At 39.0% G+C, this 19,490-nt stretch overlaps 1 protein-coding gene across 3 annotated transcripts; it reads right to left on the bottom strand.

The window, feature by feature from the left end:
• Positions 1-1,944: 1,944 nt before the first annotated feature.
• Positions 1,945-16,740, bottom strand: LOC103634847 (cycloartenol synthase). 3 transcript variants are annotated; one of them, XR_002749065.2, is made up of 18 exons: positions 16,317-16,703; positions 15,356-15,547; positions 15,121-15,210; positions 14,812-15,015; positions 14,654-14,738; positions 14,225-14,391; positions 13,300-13,488; positions 5,907-6,020; positions 5,414-5,536; positions 5,200-5,322; positions 4,506-4,604; positions 3,869-3,925; positions 3,482-3,528; positions 3,248-3,391; positions 2,989-3,119; positions 2,812-2,892; positions 2,647-2,730; positions 1,945-2,343 (listed from the first exon to the last, which is right to left on the bottom strand). XR_002749065.2 is itself a non-coding variant. In XM_008657440.4 (18 exons), exons 1-18 carry the CDS (start codon positions 16,524-16,526, stop codon positions 2,224-2,226), a joined length of 2,307 nt encoding a protein of 768 aa, XP_008655662.1. In that variant the 5' UTR covers positions 16,527-16,700; the 3' UTR covers positions 1,945-2,223. The 3 variants fall into 3 exon arrangements, 2 of the variants coding, with proteins under 2 accessions (XP_008655662.1, XP_023156693.1); XM_008657440.4 differs by having other exon boundaries at positions 2,989-3,166; positions 16,317-16,700; XM_023300925.2 differs by having other exon boundaries at positions 1,957-2,343; positions 2,989-3,166; positions 15,356-15,544; positions 16,317-16,740.
• Between the last annotated feature and the right edge of the window lie 2,750 nt (positions 16,741-19,490).

Below are 19,490 nucleotides of genomic sequence, written 5' to 3'. Positions count from 1 at the left end.
CAAACAAAGCAACTAGCTCCTTTGTTCTTCTTTTTGAACGAGGCTGCCTGCTTGGGCTTCGTGGCATTCTGTTGCTTGTTCTTCTTTTTATTATTATGTGATGCATTGGAGTTCTTCTTTTGTACCATATTGGCACTAGAAGTCTCAACTCCTTTTCCACGAGTGTCTTTTGCTCTCGCCCTCTCCTCAACATCAAGAGAACCAATAAGCTCAGCCACGCTAAACTCTTGTCTCTTATGTTTTAGAGTGGTAGCAAAGTCCGTCCAAGAAGGTGGCAGTTTAGCGATAATACCGCCGGCCACGAACTTGTCAGGCAAGACACATGGGAATTGTTCGAGTTCTTTAGCCAGTGCCTGCATTTCATGAGCCTGTTCAACTACAGGACGGTTTTCCACCATCTTATAGTCAAATAGCTGCTCCATGATGTACAGCTCGCTACCAGCATCAGAAACACCAAACTTCTCATCTAATGCATCCCATAACTCTTTTGCAGATGTGCACGTTAGATAAGAATCAACATACTTGTTGGCAAGAGCGCCAATCACGGCGCCTCGAAACAGGTTATCGGCAACGTCGAACATTCTCTCCTCTTCAGGAGTGAACTGTTCGGGTTTCCCCTGTGCGGCGTGATAGCAGTTCATTGCGGTCAACCACAGTATCATCTTACTACGCCATCTCTTGTAAAACGTCCCATCAAAAGGTTCACTTGGTTTTAACGCAGCAGCAAAACCACTAACAGAAAAATGCCTAATATCAGATTTTTGGATTGTTAGAGAGTTAGGCATTTTTAGTTTTAATTTAATCCAGAAAATCAGTGCGATATATGTGATGACATGTATGTGCATGTGTGTATAACTACTCGCATAAGCAGTAAACAGCAATGAAACATGCACAAATACGAAGAACAGAGTGTACCCAGCGGAGGGACCGATGCTCAAGGCACCAGTGGCTCCATTCACACGAGACATCTCGTGTGTTTGTTCGATGTAGCCGTACGAAGTCGGTGCAGGAAGATGTACGCTGTGCAGTCCCTCGAACGGTCGCCGGTCGCCGGTCGCCGGGAAGAAGAGCAGGAGCACGCGTCAACTCGGGAAGACGTCGAACGAAGCAGCTGGACAAACAGATCACGCGAGCAGTCGCGAAGACGCTCCCCAAAAATCTGATCGCCGCACACCCGTGCAAGTGTATCTCTGCGGTCGGTGATTTCGGAGGCCTGCTCTCCCACTCTCTGTGCTCGCAGAAGATGGGACGGGAATGTGTTGTTTGCAATTCGCGTGAGATCATTCGCGTAACTGGAAGAGCCCTCCCTCTCCATTCTTATAGGCGGTCAGAAGAAGGGAGAAGGACAACGGACAGAAACGGTCGCGCATTAGAGCTGGAAATTGACGACAGTAACTGACGTCCGTTACTAGCCATAAGACAGGAAACAGACGGTTATCATGACGGTCATCACTCCAGGCAAAATGCGCAACCGTTTGAAAGGAATATTCGGACGGCCACGGCCACGGCCCGGCCGGCGGCGGCGGCGCGCGCGCGCGTGTGGCAGTCCTTCATCCTTTTCTCAACTTCTCAATAGATGCACCAATGGTCCACCTATTTAAGTTGATTGATTTGTCCTTTGAACTTCCAATATGGTACTAAATAATTAGTACACCATAGCATTAAAGTGGGCCATTAGCATTGACTATTATTGAATATTAATTTGGGCCAAGCCCACATTAATCCAACATTGCTACCCCTAAGGGCTTGTTTGGTTTAGTATGGATTGAGAGAGATTGAAGGTGATTAAATGGAGGAGATTTAATTCCCTCAATCCCGCTCTAACCGCGACTGTTATCATTCTAATGATGTCATCGTCCAACATTGAAAATATGACCTATGAGTTCTCGCATATGACTAGGATTTATGAGCAACCTTGTTTTAGAACTAGCATGCGAAGGCATAAACAACAAAAAATGAGCACATTAAATCATATCTTATTGCAATATTACAGGTACATGGTACTAGTTTTTGTGCACCTTTTTGTAGAGGAAAAAAGAGTTGGATCAACGGTTCACAGCACTACCATTCTTGAATAACCGTTGAGTTTATTGTAGAAAATGCAAAAAGGATAGATCAACGGTTATAAAAAAAATTAAGGTACTAGCTAGATAACGAGAGTGCACAAGATGTGTAGTACATGGCATTTTTCGCACCACGTTGAATATATCATAAGCATATTGGCTATTTCTTCCTTGGAACATGGACCTTGGTACGATACTCTCCTAGAGCCCATATAGGGAAGATGTTTCTGTATTGGGAGTAACCGATCATGCAATTTTGGTTGAACACTCCAATGATCTCCTGTTTGTACATGGTTCAAAATTACTAACAAATCATTAGGCAGTAAAATTTCATGAATAAAAAAATGATCACTTGGATAAAATAGCTGCATCTGAAGTTAACTGGAAGGGGACGAAGAGAGAAGCCTACAGAGATCGATATAGATCATTTACGAGACTCTAAGCTATAGTTTGCACCAAATATCTATATTCTTTATCCTCTCATGATGTTGGAGCTTTTATATTACTATTCAACCTACGAGGTTTTTAATAAAGAATGTGTGAGATGGAAGAAAGTGCAAATGCGAGTTAGGAGTATTATTACTTGCTGTGGAAATTCTCCGTCCTCTGACTGTAAGTTGATCAAAACCCTAGCTGCCCGATGCAATGGTGCTGGATCTCTTTCAGCCTATAACAATGAGGCAAAGTATATCCTTTATAAATGTATCCATAAAACCCTTGACCCATATTGTAAGATGAAAAGGTAGACCTGTCCAACACGAATTAGGGCCAGCATTGCCCAACTAGTGTTCACCGCGTGAGGTCGCATGCCTTCGAGATTTGTGTAAACCTGTTTGAATCCAGTTAGAATCACATGTATCAACGTCCATACTACTATTTATTATTATTTTTTTAAAAAATGAACAAACAGGTCGATCGAAGTTACCTTGTCCTGACATGACAAGTAGCTCTCTCCCCAGCCACCAGAAGGAAGCTCTTTTGACAACAGAAACTCACATGCCTTTTTAATTGCAGGACTGTCCTCGAATGTCCGACCAGCACAAGCCAATCCAAACACTGCAAACCATGTGGCGTAGGTGAAACAAACACCCCAAGAGCCGTACCTATTGGAAATATATATAGATTATTGGAAACTACACGGAGAAAGTTGGTGTAATCTCATGGTGTCCAGATCAAATACTAACCATGAACCATCATTTCTCTGCATACTCTCGATGAAGTTTGCACCCTTGCTGATACAACTGTCTATCTCTTCCGTACGATGCCTTGGGTAGAGTTTCTTGAACAAAGCTAGAGCTTGAATTGACGACGACGTGCATTCAACATACCTGTCAATTAGATTGTGCATTTTGTTTGTGTCTGTTTTCCTTATTTCTAGCAAAGCAATATAAGAAAACCAAAGGACCATTGCAGCTTACGGGTAATCGATCATTATGCCTCCAAAGGTCTCGGAAGGATTAATATGCTGAATTTTGAGAAAGAACATGTCAGTACAAATAGAACTTAATTAACAATCCACATTGGATAAATGTTGTTGTGCTATTCAACAATGCATACAACCAATGACCGGAGTAGATATGTGCTAGTTTATTTATACACAATTCTAACTTAGTTGCAGTACCTTAAATATTCATTAAAAATAGCATATCAAATAGGAGTGTTGTCATCGATGACTGGAGTAGATATGTGCTAGTTTATTTTTTGTGCCATCAGCATTTGAACCTTGGCAAGTGTCCCACTCAAATAGCAGTGTTGCCACATGATAAACAAGCAAGGATGATCTAGAAAGGAATTAGTTAGCTAACCTCCAACCATGCATATGACCTTGTAAGTTCAAATGTTGCAAATCCACCATTATTGTTCTGCGAGGTTAATTAACACGGGCGTATAAGACACAACTCCGTGGATAGAAATATTTGAAATCCACCAAAGAGAAACTGGAGATAGCTAAAAACATAAAGAAATAAATCTTAATGAATACTTTTAGGTTGGATTGTTGTTTCCCCTTCAAGTTGTGATCTAAGAGAAATGAATGTCAAAGTTTTATAAGAATGTAACTACATGTTGAGCTCTTTCAACTGTAAAAAAATCAGCATTATCCCATCCTCTGGAGCTGATGTGGAGGCATTTATTGCAATCTCCAGCGTCTGTATTCAAGATACAGTTAGTTGTCGTACTGCTCATCTTCAGTGGTTTAGTCTTGGTTGACTATACATGTAGGCACTCGTTGCATCAAGGTGTTAAAAAATTAGCAAGTTATAATCTGACTAAAAAGGAAATGTGAAAATTTTTACTATTTCGTTGATGCAATACCCCAAGTTCCAATAGGGATATTTTGAACAATGCACCCTATTTTTACCACTTTAAACAAGTGGAGCAAAAACTAAACCTACACCTAACAACTTTTGCATAATGAAAGGCAGAAACTTGAAAGATACTTACCATAAGAGAAATGAGACAATTTACACCATCATAAACTCTACCAACTTCCATCGCCTCACCAACTATTTGAGGAGAAATCGTTGATAACAATAGAGTTGCCTGTAGGTAAGGAAAAATTACAATGGAAACAATGAAGGGAAAACTTTATCTGTGATAGGGTCTTCGATAAACCCGATTTTCGTTTTTATCGGTGAGCTTGATATTTTCTTTATTGGCCAAAATTTTCAACTTTTTTGAATTGTCACTTGCCAAATGTTAAAATTAGAAGTCAGTTGGTCTATAGATCTTCTCTCTATTATGACACTAACAACTCTAAATTTTTTCCTTAATACTCAATTGGCTGGTCTGTGTTGCCTTTCATTATTGAATGTCCAAATATAATCTACATGACATTTAAACAAATTGAGTCATTTTTTTTCAAAATTGCACCAAAAAGTTTTCTTATCACCGATAACATTTTGATAAACCTTATAATCTAGTTTATGGTCAACCTTCAATTTTTTCCTATCGATAAAGCGAACCCTTATGATAATGAGTTTGGAATAAAATAATAGAAATTCTAACGAGAACATTATACATGTTAAATATATAATGTGTACCCTTATAAATGTGCACCAAAAGTTCTCGTCAAGATGGTGAAGGAACTAAATAAGATAGGAAAAACTCTTTGTCATATATGATGGGCAGTATTCACCTCTAGTCCTGTTGCAGTGCAATCTGATACACACCAACCATGATCAGCTGTAGAAAATGGCCATCCACCTTTTGACATGTGGCGATACCACTGGTTCAAATCTTCGAGGCAGTTGTCAATGATCTAAAACATAGGAAGTTGATAAGTATGCCACAAGAAATCAACCATTCACAGACAAAAAGTCAAGGTCTCCATGCTACTGGCATGTATGTACCTGTGAATTCTTAACAAAGGCATGTGCTAGTTTAAGAGTTGGACCAAACTCTTCAATAAGATCGGTATTCACAATTGCCAGAACTGTTAAACCTGCATCCCATAGTTGGCTGCCATTATAACCCTACATTATATAGAACAAAAAAGATGAATCATTTTTAGTTTGTTAAGAAAATTCAACAAAACTAACAAGATGAGTAACCGTGTTATTTTCCATGTTAGTAAATAGTTGAATCAAGCAATCTAAAAGTAGAGTTGAACCATTCATGTCTGTGCTACAGTTGGTGATTGCTTTTTGCGTCGAACGCACAAAATGTAGTCATCAACGTATAATGTTTATAACCATGCATGGACAAATGAGAAGTGTATGACGCATGCATGGATACTTTCATGCCTTGATAATAATTACATCATTGGCCATCATAATAATCCTTTGATGTAACTAGGAACTCTCAATTAGTTTTAACTAAGAAGAATGATTCAACAATGGTTACCTTCATTTTCATACCATCTTCAGCAAGCCACAAATAATCATAAATTCGAGGAACATGGAGCTTGAATGCCTCTGAGTTTGGGTCTTCAATCCAACAAGCAAGCATATTCAATACCTGTGTATAATATTATTTGATATTTGGGAGCAATTTGTGGAACAAGCTTATAGGAATAGTTAAGAATATTATACTAATCTAGTCACTAAGGCACACACTTCTAATAGAAGTTCCTTATCTAAGACATACGAATGGTATAGTATAATAGAGTTAGCATCACTAGAGTTGTAGGATAAGTTGATTGAGTAATTTCATGGTGTCCTATTTTGAGCCAGCATTCTATTTTCTCTAACATGTTAACTGTCAGAGAAGAACAAAATAGAAAAGAGTTTCATAATTTGTTGGTTAAAGTTTTGTAGTTTGGCATAATTAGGCGCTCTTTGACGTAACTTATTTCACAGCTTCTTTTACATATTTAAGTAGAAGTTGTACCAAATAGGGTGCTTCTACAACAGCTTATCAAAGAATGAATTAAAAGCAGACAATAAGTAAAAGTTGCTTTTCACCAACTTCTTAGATGAGTTGTTTCTCCATCAAGCAACAGTTGTGCCAAACATGACCTTAAATATATGTGTACATTGTTATAAGGGGAACTTTTGTTCAATAACACTCCTTAACTTGACCATCCAGAAAATGTTTCTCACTAGCAAGGCATCTGAAAATACCACTCACTGCTGCAATTCTTTTCAGATTATAGCACCTTACCTGGTTGACCATGTTTTCCTTTTTTAATATTAAATTATACTTATAAAATGACCTTCATGCCCTTACCAATGGGGGAGCAGATAATAGATACACCACCCTAGCCATAATTTAGTGAGAGGGACAAGTTTGAGGTTGACTAGGTCTAGGACGATCCTTAGTTGTTAGACTTCATAGCAATCTTGTTTGTTACTTCCAACATGTCCTAATAATCAAGTGGCTACACTAGGTATGATATCTTAGAGCAAATGTTCTTTTAAGTACTACTGAGTCTTTCTACTAAGCTTGGTTGATGGAGACGGTCATACTTAAGGATCACAAGACCATCAACATATATCTTATGGTAGAGGCAATAGGACCAAAGACCGAGAAGCACCTTGCCTATGTACTATGTTTACCTACATGTGTCATTCCATATATTGATCAATGGGTCGTAGTATTCAATGCCATAGCCTAAATTTACCTTGATCATGAGTGGATCTAGTTCTAGTTTGAGGGTCAATACTAAAGATTTATATGCTTGAGAGCTCAAAGACCTCTTTAGCTTTTCTGCCTCTCAGTCCAGGATACATAGTCTATGCTACGAAACTATAGGTCCACTGAGACGCCCTCATGGCGGTGAAGTTTTATTGTTAGCACACATGGACCCCTCTATTTAGGACAACCTTTAGAGATGAATCCTGTAGAGCACCTATCTACTTCACACCTATTGTGAGGTTCCTTGGTGCATTTATGAGGAGGACTCTACTTCTAATGATGGGATACATTGAGGCACTCACCAACATACAATAGTGGCTTCTCGATGCCTCGATTTCACATTCAATAATTGATGTGGTTGAGTTTATAATTTATGGGATTGAGGACACAATCTTGAATGGCATTAAGTATAAGCATCGGTAGCTTTATGCATGCTACCTCCCACACATCTTATCTTGAATGAAAAATCATCTAGAGTGGTCACTGACACTAGAAAATCCCATCGAAGCTTATGGAGTGTTAATACCAAAGTCCACCTTTGATTCTTGTCTAGGTGCCCATGTTATTAGCCACAGAAACATATATATTTCAAAGTGATAGATGAGGAGAGAGCAAAAGCAGGATGAGGCTATCCATTAGGTAGTGTAGATCGATCTTTAGTAGCTCTTTGAGTGACAATATGATATTAATGATATCTTCAAGAGGACTACTAGGTGCCACCACCATCACCTACAGTGCCACCACCATGACCATATGATTTAGAGGTAGGTGGTTTTAGCACAACACCTCCACCTTCTATCTTGTCCATAGCAGATGATCATATGGTTGCATTGTTAGAGCACTTGATATCCCAACAACAATAGTTAGAAATAGCTGCAAATACTTGTCATAGAGTATAAAAGGATGCTTGCTAAGCATCTCCATAGAGAGGCTAAGAATAGAGAAGAGCAAAGAAGCTAGGCTGAGGCGTTTCAATGTCACACTGACCAGATGCTCACTATGTTTGAGACTATTGAGTCTCAAGAGGACTAGTTCTAACAACTGTTGCTAGTAGACAGAGCTAGTATATTTGTGTTTTAGAATATTCTCTAGCACACATGAGTTTTAGTGTCACCATCTCTAGATCAAGTGACCTTTTAGCAATTTAGACTCCAGAGACCCCAACTATATAGTCTAGAGGACTTAAGGGTCAGAGTCTACTAGTTTGTGTTGCAAGTGCACCCTACGACTCTAGATTTTTCGTCACTAGTATAGGGTGCAACTTTTGTAAGTGATGGAGTGTCCCAGATTATTTCTATTTCATCACTCTTAACACCATCAATCATAGTTGCAATATTCACTATTCCACCAACTCAGATGGTCTCAATCTCTAATAGTCACATCGCCGGTGACTATGGTTTCCTCTACTCATTTGACAAGTAGAGACTTTACCATCTCCACTAGCATCATTTGACCCCCTAGCTAGTCACTTCTCCCCTAACCAGTTAGTCAAAACATGAGACATGAGCTACAACACTAGATTCCATTAGACAAGTAGATGTTTCATTTGTTTCTAATGATGATGATCTACTCACATAGTTCAACATCTCTCCACACAATTCAGCGCCTAATACGACTGCATTGACTCTCCATAGGACCCTTAGGTTGAGCTTGACGCCATAGGGGGAGAGAAGGGTAGGGGAGTATGTGAGATAAGAGGGGAGAGAGACAAGGGAATATGCTATCTTTTATGTATACGTGACTCTCATGATACTCCCATATATATGTTCATATGTTGCAAGCATATTTCATTTCATGCATTGTAAATTACTTTATATTGCATGTGTATGATATGTTGTGACATGTATTACTCACTATTTGTTTATATCATGTCACTTATGCTTGTTTATGCTCTTGAATTTAAATTTCATGTAAACGAGCTTAATCATGTATTGTTCTTAACCTTTCACTCATATGGTGTATGTTTTGGACTTGGTTTGAATGAACTTGTACTAATATTCATGTTTTAATGGCTCTAGCTCATGCAAATAAATTACTTTAAAATCTCAAATCTTTCTACGTTGTGTTGTCATCAATCACAAAAAATGGGAGACTTAATGTATCTAGGCCCCTGATTGTGTTTTGGTGATTAATGACAACATTAGATTATTGTGATTGATGTGTGCTTTCTAGAGACAAATTGAGTTAGGTCATAATAATGTAGATTGACTGGGATTATAAGGTTTTCGTGCCCCTATTGATGGACACCAATGATTGGTTTTCAAACATTGAATAAGAAGATTATAGATCAACTACTTCTAAGTGTCACGAAGTTGATGGGCACACATATTAGCGTAGGACCTTTACTTTTTTCCTTTGATCATACTATAAAGGGGCATGATGCGGTAGCTTGACCTAGGTAAGTATAGTGATGAGTGGTGATGCACACTTGTAAAATATAGTGCTAGGTAACCGTATGAAAGTCCATGAGAAGTTTGATATCAAACCAACTCAAAAAGTGTTTAAAATAAGCGAGTTGTAAATGCAACAAAGGCACCAAACTTGTCTCATGGGTATCATATATGTGCCAATGGACATGGGTTAACACTATTTAGATTGGAGTTAACATAAGTGTGTTTAGTGTCTAATCAAAGAGTTATGTGGACGAGTGTTTGAGAACATACACTCATTGGACATGTTTAGTTTGGTTCAGACAAGGCACTCAGAGAGGTCTGCAAACAGTGTACTTTGGGTAGTATACTCACTAGACGTGTCCATTGGGGCATCAATAATTACATTGGATACTGATACAATAATGGCTAGTTTTTGAAAGTAGTTGTTGGAGTTGCACCATATGTGTCCAATGCATGGAGTTAGTGTGCATAAAACATATTTAGTGCACCTATGGATGTAGAGTGGATAGCCAACAACTAGTTACTTGCATTGGGGCTACATATACCCTTCCATTTCGTCCATTTGAAGCCTCTTACCCATTTGTTTACCTGAAGAACCCGTATGGAGACAAAGGGAGAGACTTCTCTAGTGACCTGATTAATATTTGATAATCATGAGATTAGTTACTCATTAGTGTGTTGAGAGAAGCAAATGTGCATCCTTCGTTCCCACTAGCCTTGCGTAGGTCAAGTGAGACTTTGTGCTTGTTACTCTTGGTGACCAGAATCACCTAGATAGCTTAGCATCGATCATGAGTTTGGTGATCACCCATGGAGATTATGGATGACCCAACTTAAGATGTAAATGGTTGTGGGTGATTCATCATGTTAGAATGGCGAAGAATTAGCAATATAGAGCACTTGGTCCTTGCATTGATCAAGGGGAGTGAAACCCTTGTAAGAGTGCTGCAACAAGGACTAATGGAAAGTGTTGACTCTTTGGTACCTTAGAAAAACATCGAGGTATTTCTAACATAATGCTTTCTTTACTTTTAGCATTTAATTTGTGTAATTTCATTCAAGTATTTACATTATTAGAATTTTTTTTGCTAGAATAGGATTGGAACTTAGGATGCAAAATTACTCATCATAAGGTAGAAAAATACTTCTAGGCATAAGGGAATAAATGGAATTTTGATAAGATTTAATTTATGGAAGAAATTTTAGATAAGCCCAATTCACCCCTCTTAGGTATCTTGACCCTTTCAAACCAAATTAGAAAGCAAAAAACTATGAAAATGGTTTTATCATATGTTAGGTCTTAGTTATCTTGCACGAACACTTCTAAAGTTATGGCATCTCGTACATCGATATACGACAATGCTATGGAATTTTCTAAGATTTTAAAGTTTGCATTATTCATTTTGTTGAATTTAAGTGCATGCAACACCCCACATCCAAAATATGCCTACAACCTAGCTCTATACATGGAATGGGCTTACATACATGTAACACTCATCTTACAGTCTCATCCCTGCTTTATGTAAAAGGTTTAACACATAGGTTCTACATTTGGTACTACAAGGATCATAAGCTAGAATTCATCATCCTAAACTTCAAAGGTGATACTAAACCCACCAACTAGAACCACACATGGGCTACATGGACCAACTTCACTACTACTATAAGCCTCTAACGAGATAGTGAAATCTCTATTCTTAGTTTTGATAAATGAGATAATTAATGGATTCACCTTTTGCTAAGTCCTGATAAGCTAGGTTAGGTCCACACTAAGGAGGTGAGTAGGGCTTGGAGATGGATAAAGGGTGATCAATCTAATTGGATCAAGCTCACACATGGAAAATTAATAAAGAGATAAACAAAAACCCCTTGTTGGATTCATGGCAAAGGTATAAGCTAAGGTTTTTTGTTTTGTTGACCGAGATATAATACAATACAATATCGAATTAAGGATAGATAGTCATACTACTAAGAGGGGAACCTAAATATTATTTGGTTATATAGTGCCACTTAGGTGTGAAATAACTTTGCATATGCATTAAACCTAGTGAGATGGAAGCGAAAATACTTTGAAATTATTTGAAAACACTAACTCAGGGCCAAAGGAGTTATTGTCATATTAGACATCATTTAGGACTTAATGCATTTAAATAAGGGTTTGAAATGGACCTAATAGGGGTGCCTTTGTAGGCATCAGATTAGTCCGGTGATGCCCTATAGAAGGCACCAAACTATAAGCTATGTAGGAGGGTTCAAAGGGATTTCATAGTGGCTAGGTTTAGCCATCGAATTAGGATGGTGGTCAACCCACTAACAGAATGGACCATGCATTAGCAATATTCTAGAGGAGCATTTTCTTAGGATTCGTCAAATTTGTCTAGTATGAAGCACCAGGCCAATCCGATGACCTAAAACCGTTGCTAGAACCTCTATGGTGAGCACTAGATTAGTCAACTGGTCCACCGAAGGGTTGTCATCGAGTCATGCTTTACATGTGACTGTCGAAGGAGCTAACAACAAGTTTATCTAACTTACATCGAGCTACCACCAGATTATTATGGTGTGTAGACTAATTAGGCACTGGATTACACATTCTAAATGTTATATAGCATAGCTCATAGTCTAGTGGTAGGGATTTTATAGGCACTAGACTAGAGAAGTAGCTATGTAGAGTGCCCAATCAGCCAACCCAATGATTCGACTAAATTTTTGGGGCGATGTTTATATGTTAACTATCTCTTTGAGGGATTTCTTGGCATTCTAACATAATTGTGAGCCTCCTATAATACCTCCCACTCATTTCTTGACTTATGCTTGTTCCTAAGTGAGATTGGTAGAGATTTGCTTTGTTGATTTGCATGTAGTGGCACTCATTATTTGATTAGGCTATAGTTTTCCTGTTACTTTTGGTAGCTGTTGCCACCTAGATGGATTGGAGTAGCTATGGTTGTTAAGAAGAGTGTTGGTGATTGATGTTTGCCTCCAACCTATGATTTTGTGTGAGGTTTTGATCCCACCTTATGAAGATGCAAAAATATACTTTAATGGAGTTCTCATAGCTAGTTGGATTAGAGTGCACCTTATGGCTTTTACATCAGCCAAGTTATGGCTATACCTTGTCACACTAGTTAGAACACAAAATATCATTTGGAGACTCGTCATATATGAATGTAGGTTGCTGACAGGCAACCGAACCACAACGATAGACCATTGGGTTAATATCTTGCCCTTGGTGGTTTGGAACTACTCTCATTTGCATTTACATTCATATCTATAGCTCTTGTGGTAGTTTCTTGACAGAGTAGCTCTCTAGTTAGCTGTAGGTTTAGTAGTAGAGTAGCTAGTTCTTAGTTACTCACTAGTTAGCTAGCTAGAGTAGCTTGTCGTATCTAGTAGCTTTTGTTGTAGTGATTTAGATCAAAAATCATTTAATGCTAGAGTTGTGTAGGGCTTGTTTGGATAATGTAATGCTAGAGCAAGTAATGTCTACGAAGGTAAGTTGTGTGCTAATTAACTTTGCTCTAGCCTTGTGATTTTGTAGAATATTTTTTTATAAATTATTCACCCTGTAGCTATCTAGATTCTTCTGGTAATGGCATTGCAGTGCATGAACACGTCCTTTGGATACGAAAACATGGGTTTTGTTTGTAACATATTGTGATAATGTTCTCGATTTGTTGTGGTAAGACCGTAAGAACTATAAAAACCAAAACCATGAATACTTTCTTTTGTAAAGAATCAACGCATAATCATAATCGATAGTTTACCTTGTTTACAGGACCAAGGTTAATGTATCGAGTGCTCTCATCTTCATAGTGAATGTGGCGCATGGCTGTGCGCAAAGCAATCTCCCTAAATTTGATCCCAGGCCAATGCATCATAACCGGTTCAACAAACTTATGGAGAGTGGCCCATAAGACATCCTGAAGGAATGAATGTGGATAGTACAAATCTTCCTGAAGTACAACAAACATCACTTAGATATTTGGAGAAATATCGAACCCTAAAATACAACTCATAAATGACGCAAAAAAGGAAAAAAGTAATATTTGTTTGAAGTCTTACTAGAATAAGTTCTCAAACCATTTCTCTTTCTTGTAGTAATTATTGTGAATGGAATTAAAAAAATACTTCAGCATGCATTTGTGAGATGCATCCCAACCATAGCATAGGTTGAAACCAATTAACATCATAAAAGTGGCCAATCCATTCTTGAATGTCCTCAATCAAAAAGGAACAAAAGGATACCTATTTCAAAAAGATTCTGTTCGGACTAATCATATATAACATTAATGATACTATCTAGACACATAATGAACTTCTGCCATATACTAATTTGGCCCGTATATATACTCATTTATACCAGTGAGCAATATAATATCAGGAAAAGCGATTGCATATATCAAATTGTTTATTTAGAAAATAATCATGATATTTCCGTGTTCAATAATGCCTCATATTCAAAAGTTTGACTTTGCGTGCATGTGGCCATCCATGTGGAGTTACAATGAGAGGATCGTACTAATTTACGATATTATGAATATATATATTTCTGATATATGTGTTACTATATATAACTCATGATGATATTTACCAAAATGTCATAGTAAATCACTTGGCGGAGTTGTGCTAAATCATTGTTTCTAGTGCTAGCCAAGTAATTAAGTAGCCTTCTCAAACAAACAAACAAACCTTTGCGCATTGGTTTCGAGCCTTGTTCCAATCAATCAGACTGTATGGGTCTCCGTAGAGTTCATTTCTGAGTTCCAAGACAAGTGGTGTAATACGCCCAACAAACCTCTTCCCATAGACGTAAGACATGGGCAAGTACACCGCTCGGCAATGACACCACATGCGACCTACGATTATTTTGTGAGCGAATAATCATCGTCATAATATATATATATATATATATATATATATATATATATATATATATATATATATATATATATATATATATATATAGTAATAAAAACGCTGTAGTTTTGTGCACCCAAAATAGTTCAAGATTAATGAATGAATTAAATTAAATGTTTGCAAACAAGAACTACGGAGATAATAAATTCCAAAAACTAGCTGTGTTTCTCTGAAAAAAAAGAGGCAGAAGTCAGGAGGAACCTGGGTGGAAAGGCAGGTGATAGGGCAACAGCCACATTTCTGGTGGCAGCGGGTTGTTACCAGACCAATCGTATACTCCGAGCACCTTGAAAAGCTCCATAATTAAACTAGGCTGTGAAAATTAACAGTAATAAACAACAAGAAACTAATGTCCCTACCGTTAGCCAGAACTTGCCCCACGACGTTGTATAGGTTGCCCCACCGCGCTGTAGGATCCAGTTGCGGCCTCTCTCCATGGCTGCTCCATCATCTCCACCACTGTCCGGGCCCTCGCCGATCAGTCTCAGAGCAACGTAGTTGAGGGTTGTGCCCAGCATTGCGCTGTGGCCCTCCATGTGCAGCCCCCACCCTCCGTCTTCGTTCTACACTTTGCAAAATTGCAGCATAGTTCAGTTCAGGGTAGTTTTTTTTTTCCTCCTTTGTTAAATCAGTAATAAGCTGAAGTAATTCAGCCAGCTGGCGCTTGCCTGATGGTTGTAGAGATAGCGGCGTATCTCCCTCTGGTGTTCTGAAGATAGAACCGCGTTCAATGCTCCGGTCACATACAGCGTTATAATCTATGTATATATATATCGCAATATAATTAATGTCGTCGTCAGTACGTAACTTCTTCTTCTTCCTTGTAACCAAAGAATATATGAAAAACATATATAGAAGGATTATTAATAATGCAAGTTAGAGAGGAGCAGGATATACACGTACCAAGCCTGGCAAAAGGAAGAGAGGGCCACTACAATCGCCAGGCCAGTGGCCATCGTGCGCCTGGAGAGCAGAGACGCGGTTGATAGCCCGTTTCAAAGAGGTCGATACAGCTTCCTCCGTAACGTCTTCGTCCTCCCCCAGCTTCTTGACAGCAGGAAGGTCCAGCTTAAGAGGGGTGCCTTTTGAATACTGCTGGACAAGGGAACATATATATATATGTGAGTAATATGTATAACTCGGTCTATATGCATATGGAATGGGAACCCTTGATAGTGAGAGTAGTAATAAATGCTCCCTCCGTCCCAAATTAAAATTCGGTTTTAGCTAATTAATAAGTTCATAGAATACTTAATGTATGTGTTTTAAATATTCATCGTCATCTATTTAAATATAAACATAAAAATTAAGGGCTAAACTGAATACTATTTTAGGATAGAGAGAGTAGTTAATTTCTTTGTCCGCTACTAATCTAATCCCCTCTCTCTCTCTTGCCATTTTTACACATTACTTCTTTTTTTTTTTTGACTGTCGCGGGGAGAGGCTCCCCACCTGAATTGTGAAAAAAATTTAGGATCGATAGGAATCGAACCTAGAACCGGCCCAGCTCGTCGGAGCTACGGCTCAGTTCCCCTACTCCTTTTTTAAGAATAAGATGTGCATTTGACATCCTTTGTATTATTCCCCTTCATATATAGGTATTCAATGTATGTATTTGAAAACAGAGTTTAAGTTGTATTGTCAATTTCTCTTATTGTGTTCTACACACGCTTTATTTACCATCTTTTTCTTTTAGATAGTTTTAGTTCTTACATTTTTTTTTTGTTCATGTGTTAAGTTGAAACTATATCTGTATTTATTATATCTTTTATTCAGAGATTTATTTTCTACTTTACCAATATATAACACTAGCCCGTTGTCCGTGTGTTCCAATTCCAACAGCAACACGTATATATGTACAGACCTGCATCTGCATGCGCATGAGGACGTCGGCAGAATGCCTGCGCTGGAAGCGGTGGTCGGAGAAGTCCCGGCGCGCCTTTTCCACCTCGGCACGCTGCTCCGGCGTGCCGAGGTCAGGCTCGAACTCCCACACGGTCCGCCCGACGAAGCGGTTCGTCGAGCGCAGCAAGGGGCCGCCGCCGCCCTCCGCCGCCACCTTCAGCTTCCACATGCGACTGTGCTATGCGTGTGTGAAGGGGCCGGCCGGGGGGCATGCAATGCAACCAAACCAAGAGAGAAATTGCTAGCTGCGCCTAGCTGACTGTGTTTGTGTAGTAGGTGCAGCGTATATATCTGCTCCGGCCTCCGGCCCTTAATTTCTATAGCAAAACGACGCCACACAATCGTTGAGTTCCGTATCAGGTTTGGGTTAGAATTCATATTATATCCCCTAATTTCCATGGGAGGTCCAGATAAACTGACCCTGCATGAATATATCTCTATCTATGTTTATATCTATGCATGAATATATCTCTATCTATGTTTATATCTATATGTTTACCTATATCTATATCTATATCTATGTCTATATATGTCTATGTCTATGTCTATGTCTATGTCTACACCTATATCAATACCTTACTAGCGCATGTAACTATATATGATATCTATTCATATATATATAAGCTATCTTCGTCAACTACTAACATACATTTATTTATCCAAACCAGCATACCACATTACCTCGAGCAACACACAAGATATGGTTTTAGTATTAATATAGTCCTATCAAAACCTTGTTTCTTTAATATGTCTAACACTCCGTATAGAATCGGAACCTATACCATGTAGGATGTAGCTATATATATATATAAGAGCGGTCCCAACTATATATGACTATATATGAAACTATACTATGGCTCTGTCATGCTTAATAATTAAGATAGACTTTCAATAGTTTCTACAAAATAAACTCTTACTAGCTAGCCAACGTGCTCATATACTACTACAACGGGAGAAAAGAACTGTGAAATGCTCATTAAAAATTAGAACAAGGATATTATATGTCTATTTCTGTTTTATCATAAAATTCGAAATCTATGATTTATATTATGATGACCAAGACATCCATAATAGAAGTTAATTTCGGTAATAGTATAAAAAATATCCTATTAAACATGTATTGAACTAGTCTAGCTACATCTACATATCTAGATATATCTTATAGTTCTAAACTCCACTAAAATTATATCTCTAGATATAAGCCATCCACACGAAGAGTCTACTCATGCATGCAGTTATGATATCGTCTATTATCAGCAGTCAGAGAAAGACATGCGTCGATTGTTAGTAAAACACCCTCTAGGACTATTGGCACAAGACAGACTATAGAGGGCCTGGCTCAGCGCCATATAGTATTTCATGGCCTTACATGGGAGGCCAAGCCTATAGTATACCGGCCAGGCCTTGGAGCCCTATGAGCCTGCAGACTTACACAGATAGGATGACTACGCGTAGGATGGAAATGGTTTCGGAATTTTTTTGGAATTTCAGAAACTGTCCGATTTTTTTCGGTCTAATTCATCGGTATCGGTATTTTTTGGAAACGATATCGATATTGGTTTTCATAATTTTAATTTGGAATCGGTATATGAATCGATACGGCGTATTACCGACCGTTTTCGTCGGTCACCGATTTTAATTGAAATTTTACCGGATTCAACTATCGAAATTTTCGAAAATATCATAAGCACATTCAGCCCACACGGCCCAGCCCGTGACCTTACATAGCCCATAGGCCATGTGGCTGGCCGTTACCGCGTGCTGCACTGCATACCTATCCCTATCCTATCCGTGGCGCCTGGCCGGTACAGCGTGCTGCTGCTGCGTCCTGCGTGTACTCAAGCGGCAAGCACTAGCAGCCAGCCAGCCAACCCAACGGCGCCCTCCACACTAGGCGGCTAGGGTTTGTGACCCGTGGGCACCTTCTAGAGCTAGAACGCCAGCGGCACATCGTCCTCGTCCAGCCAGGTATCACCTTGATTCCTAGCTTCTTCTCCCTCATCCGGTCGTCCCAGCGGCCTTCGTCCTCGCCCTTTTCTCCATGGCTCATCTAGCCCTCCCGGCGGCACATAGGCCTCTGCAGGTTATCTGTGGGTGTCGCGCGCATCGCCCTTGGCCCCTCACCCTCGCCCTTCCCTCCAGGAGTTGACATGATTAAGTGAAGTATTGATGAGGAGCTTGATTGCTATATATTTGATGGACAAGGTCATGATGATTCTATTGATATAAGTGACTTAGAAAAAATATTTGGCATATCCAATATTAAAGGTCGGTAAAAATAATAAGCATACTTTTGGCATATTAGCATGATGGAAAGCACATAAAGAAGAATATCCTATCTTGGGCGAGTTTTAGTGGTGGTGGTTGTGTACTTGATCTATTTCGTACTCGTCTTGATCCTACCATGGTAGAAGCACTTGTCTGCACCAAAGATTGGATAGATGGAGCAAGAAAAGGTTATATAGCAGCAACTTATATTTATTTACAATTTAATTAGTCATTACCTTTTTAAAATGCACTAATGGATCTTTATATTCCCAGGTTCCAAGGCTAAGTGTGTTGCTATTCCTGATATGGTTTGTGAAATGGAGGAACTCGAGGCTATTGCTATAAATCTTTCACTTGAGGTTAATTTACCTTCATTTTCTATTCTATTTTGTGCATAAAACATTAGCTATGATTTAACTATATATTTGAAAAGGGAAAGGTGCCCTTGGGCAATTTCTATAATGTTTTGGTGATTAAGTGTCCAACACATTTAATTAAGTTCTAATGTGCCAAATAAAGTGAGAAGTGCAAATCAAGGAAAAAGATATGTTTCTAGACTTGGTGAATTATTTTGTGTACTAACATGGTTATCCAAGTACTAGAAACAGTGACTAAAGAGAAGAAAGGAAAAGGGAAAAGCTTGGCTCTATGCAGCCAATCCTCAGCTCGGTCTGGCACACCGGACAGTGTCCGGTGGTGCACCAGACAGTGTCCGGTGCGCCAGGCTGGTCTCCGGCAAAATGGCTGCTCTCGGGAATCGACGACGGTGTACGACTATAATTCACTGGACTGTCTGGTGGTGCACCGGACTGTCCGGTGAGTCATCCGCGGCGAACTCGTCGCCCTCGAGAAAAGCAAAGGGGCG

The sequence above is a fragment of the Zea mays genome, chromosome 8 (assembly GCF_902167145.1).
Source record: "Zea mays cultivar B73 chromosome 8, Zm-B73-REFERENCE-NAM-5.0, whole genome shotgun sequence".
In the NCBI taxonomy this organism is placed as follows: Eukaryota; Viridiplantae; Streptophyta; class Magnoliopsida; order Poales; family Poaceae; genus Zea; species Zea mays.
This window is presented reverse-complemented; position numbering and strand designations above follow the sequence as displayed.

What these genes read in the sequence shown, in the direction of transcription:
- LOC103634847 (XM_008657440.4), bottom strand. Translation starts at nt 16,526, where the DNA reads ATGTGGAAGCTGAAGGTGGCGGCGGAGGGCGGCGGCGGCCCCTTGCTG. An exon ending in GCTATCTCTACAACCATCAG is followed by an intron (nt 15,016 to 15,120) that starts GCAAGCGCCAGC and finishes TGCAAAGTGTAG; the next exon opens with AACGAAGACGGAGGGTGGGG. An exon ending in GGGGCAAGTTCTGGCTAACG is followed by an intron (nt 14,739 to 14,811) that starts GTAGGGACATTA and finishes GAGCTTTTCAAG; the next exon opens with GTGCTCGGAGTATACGATTG.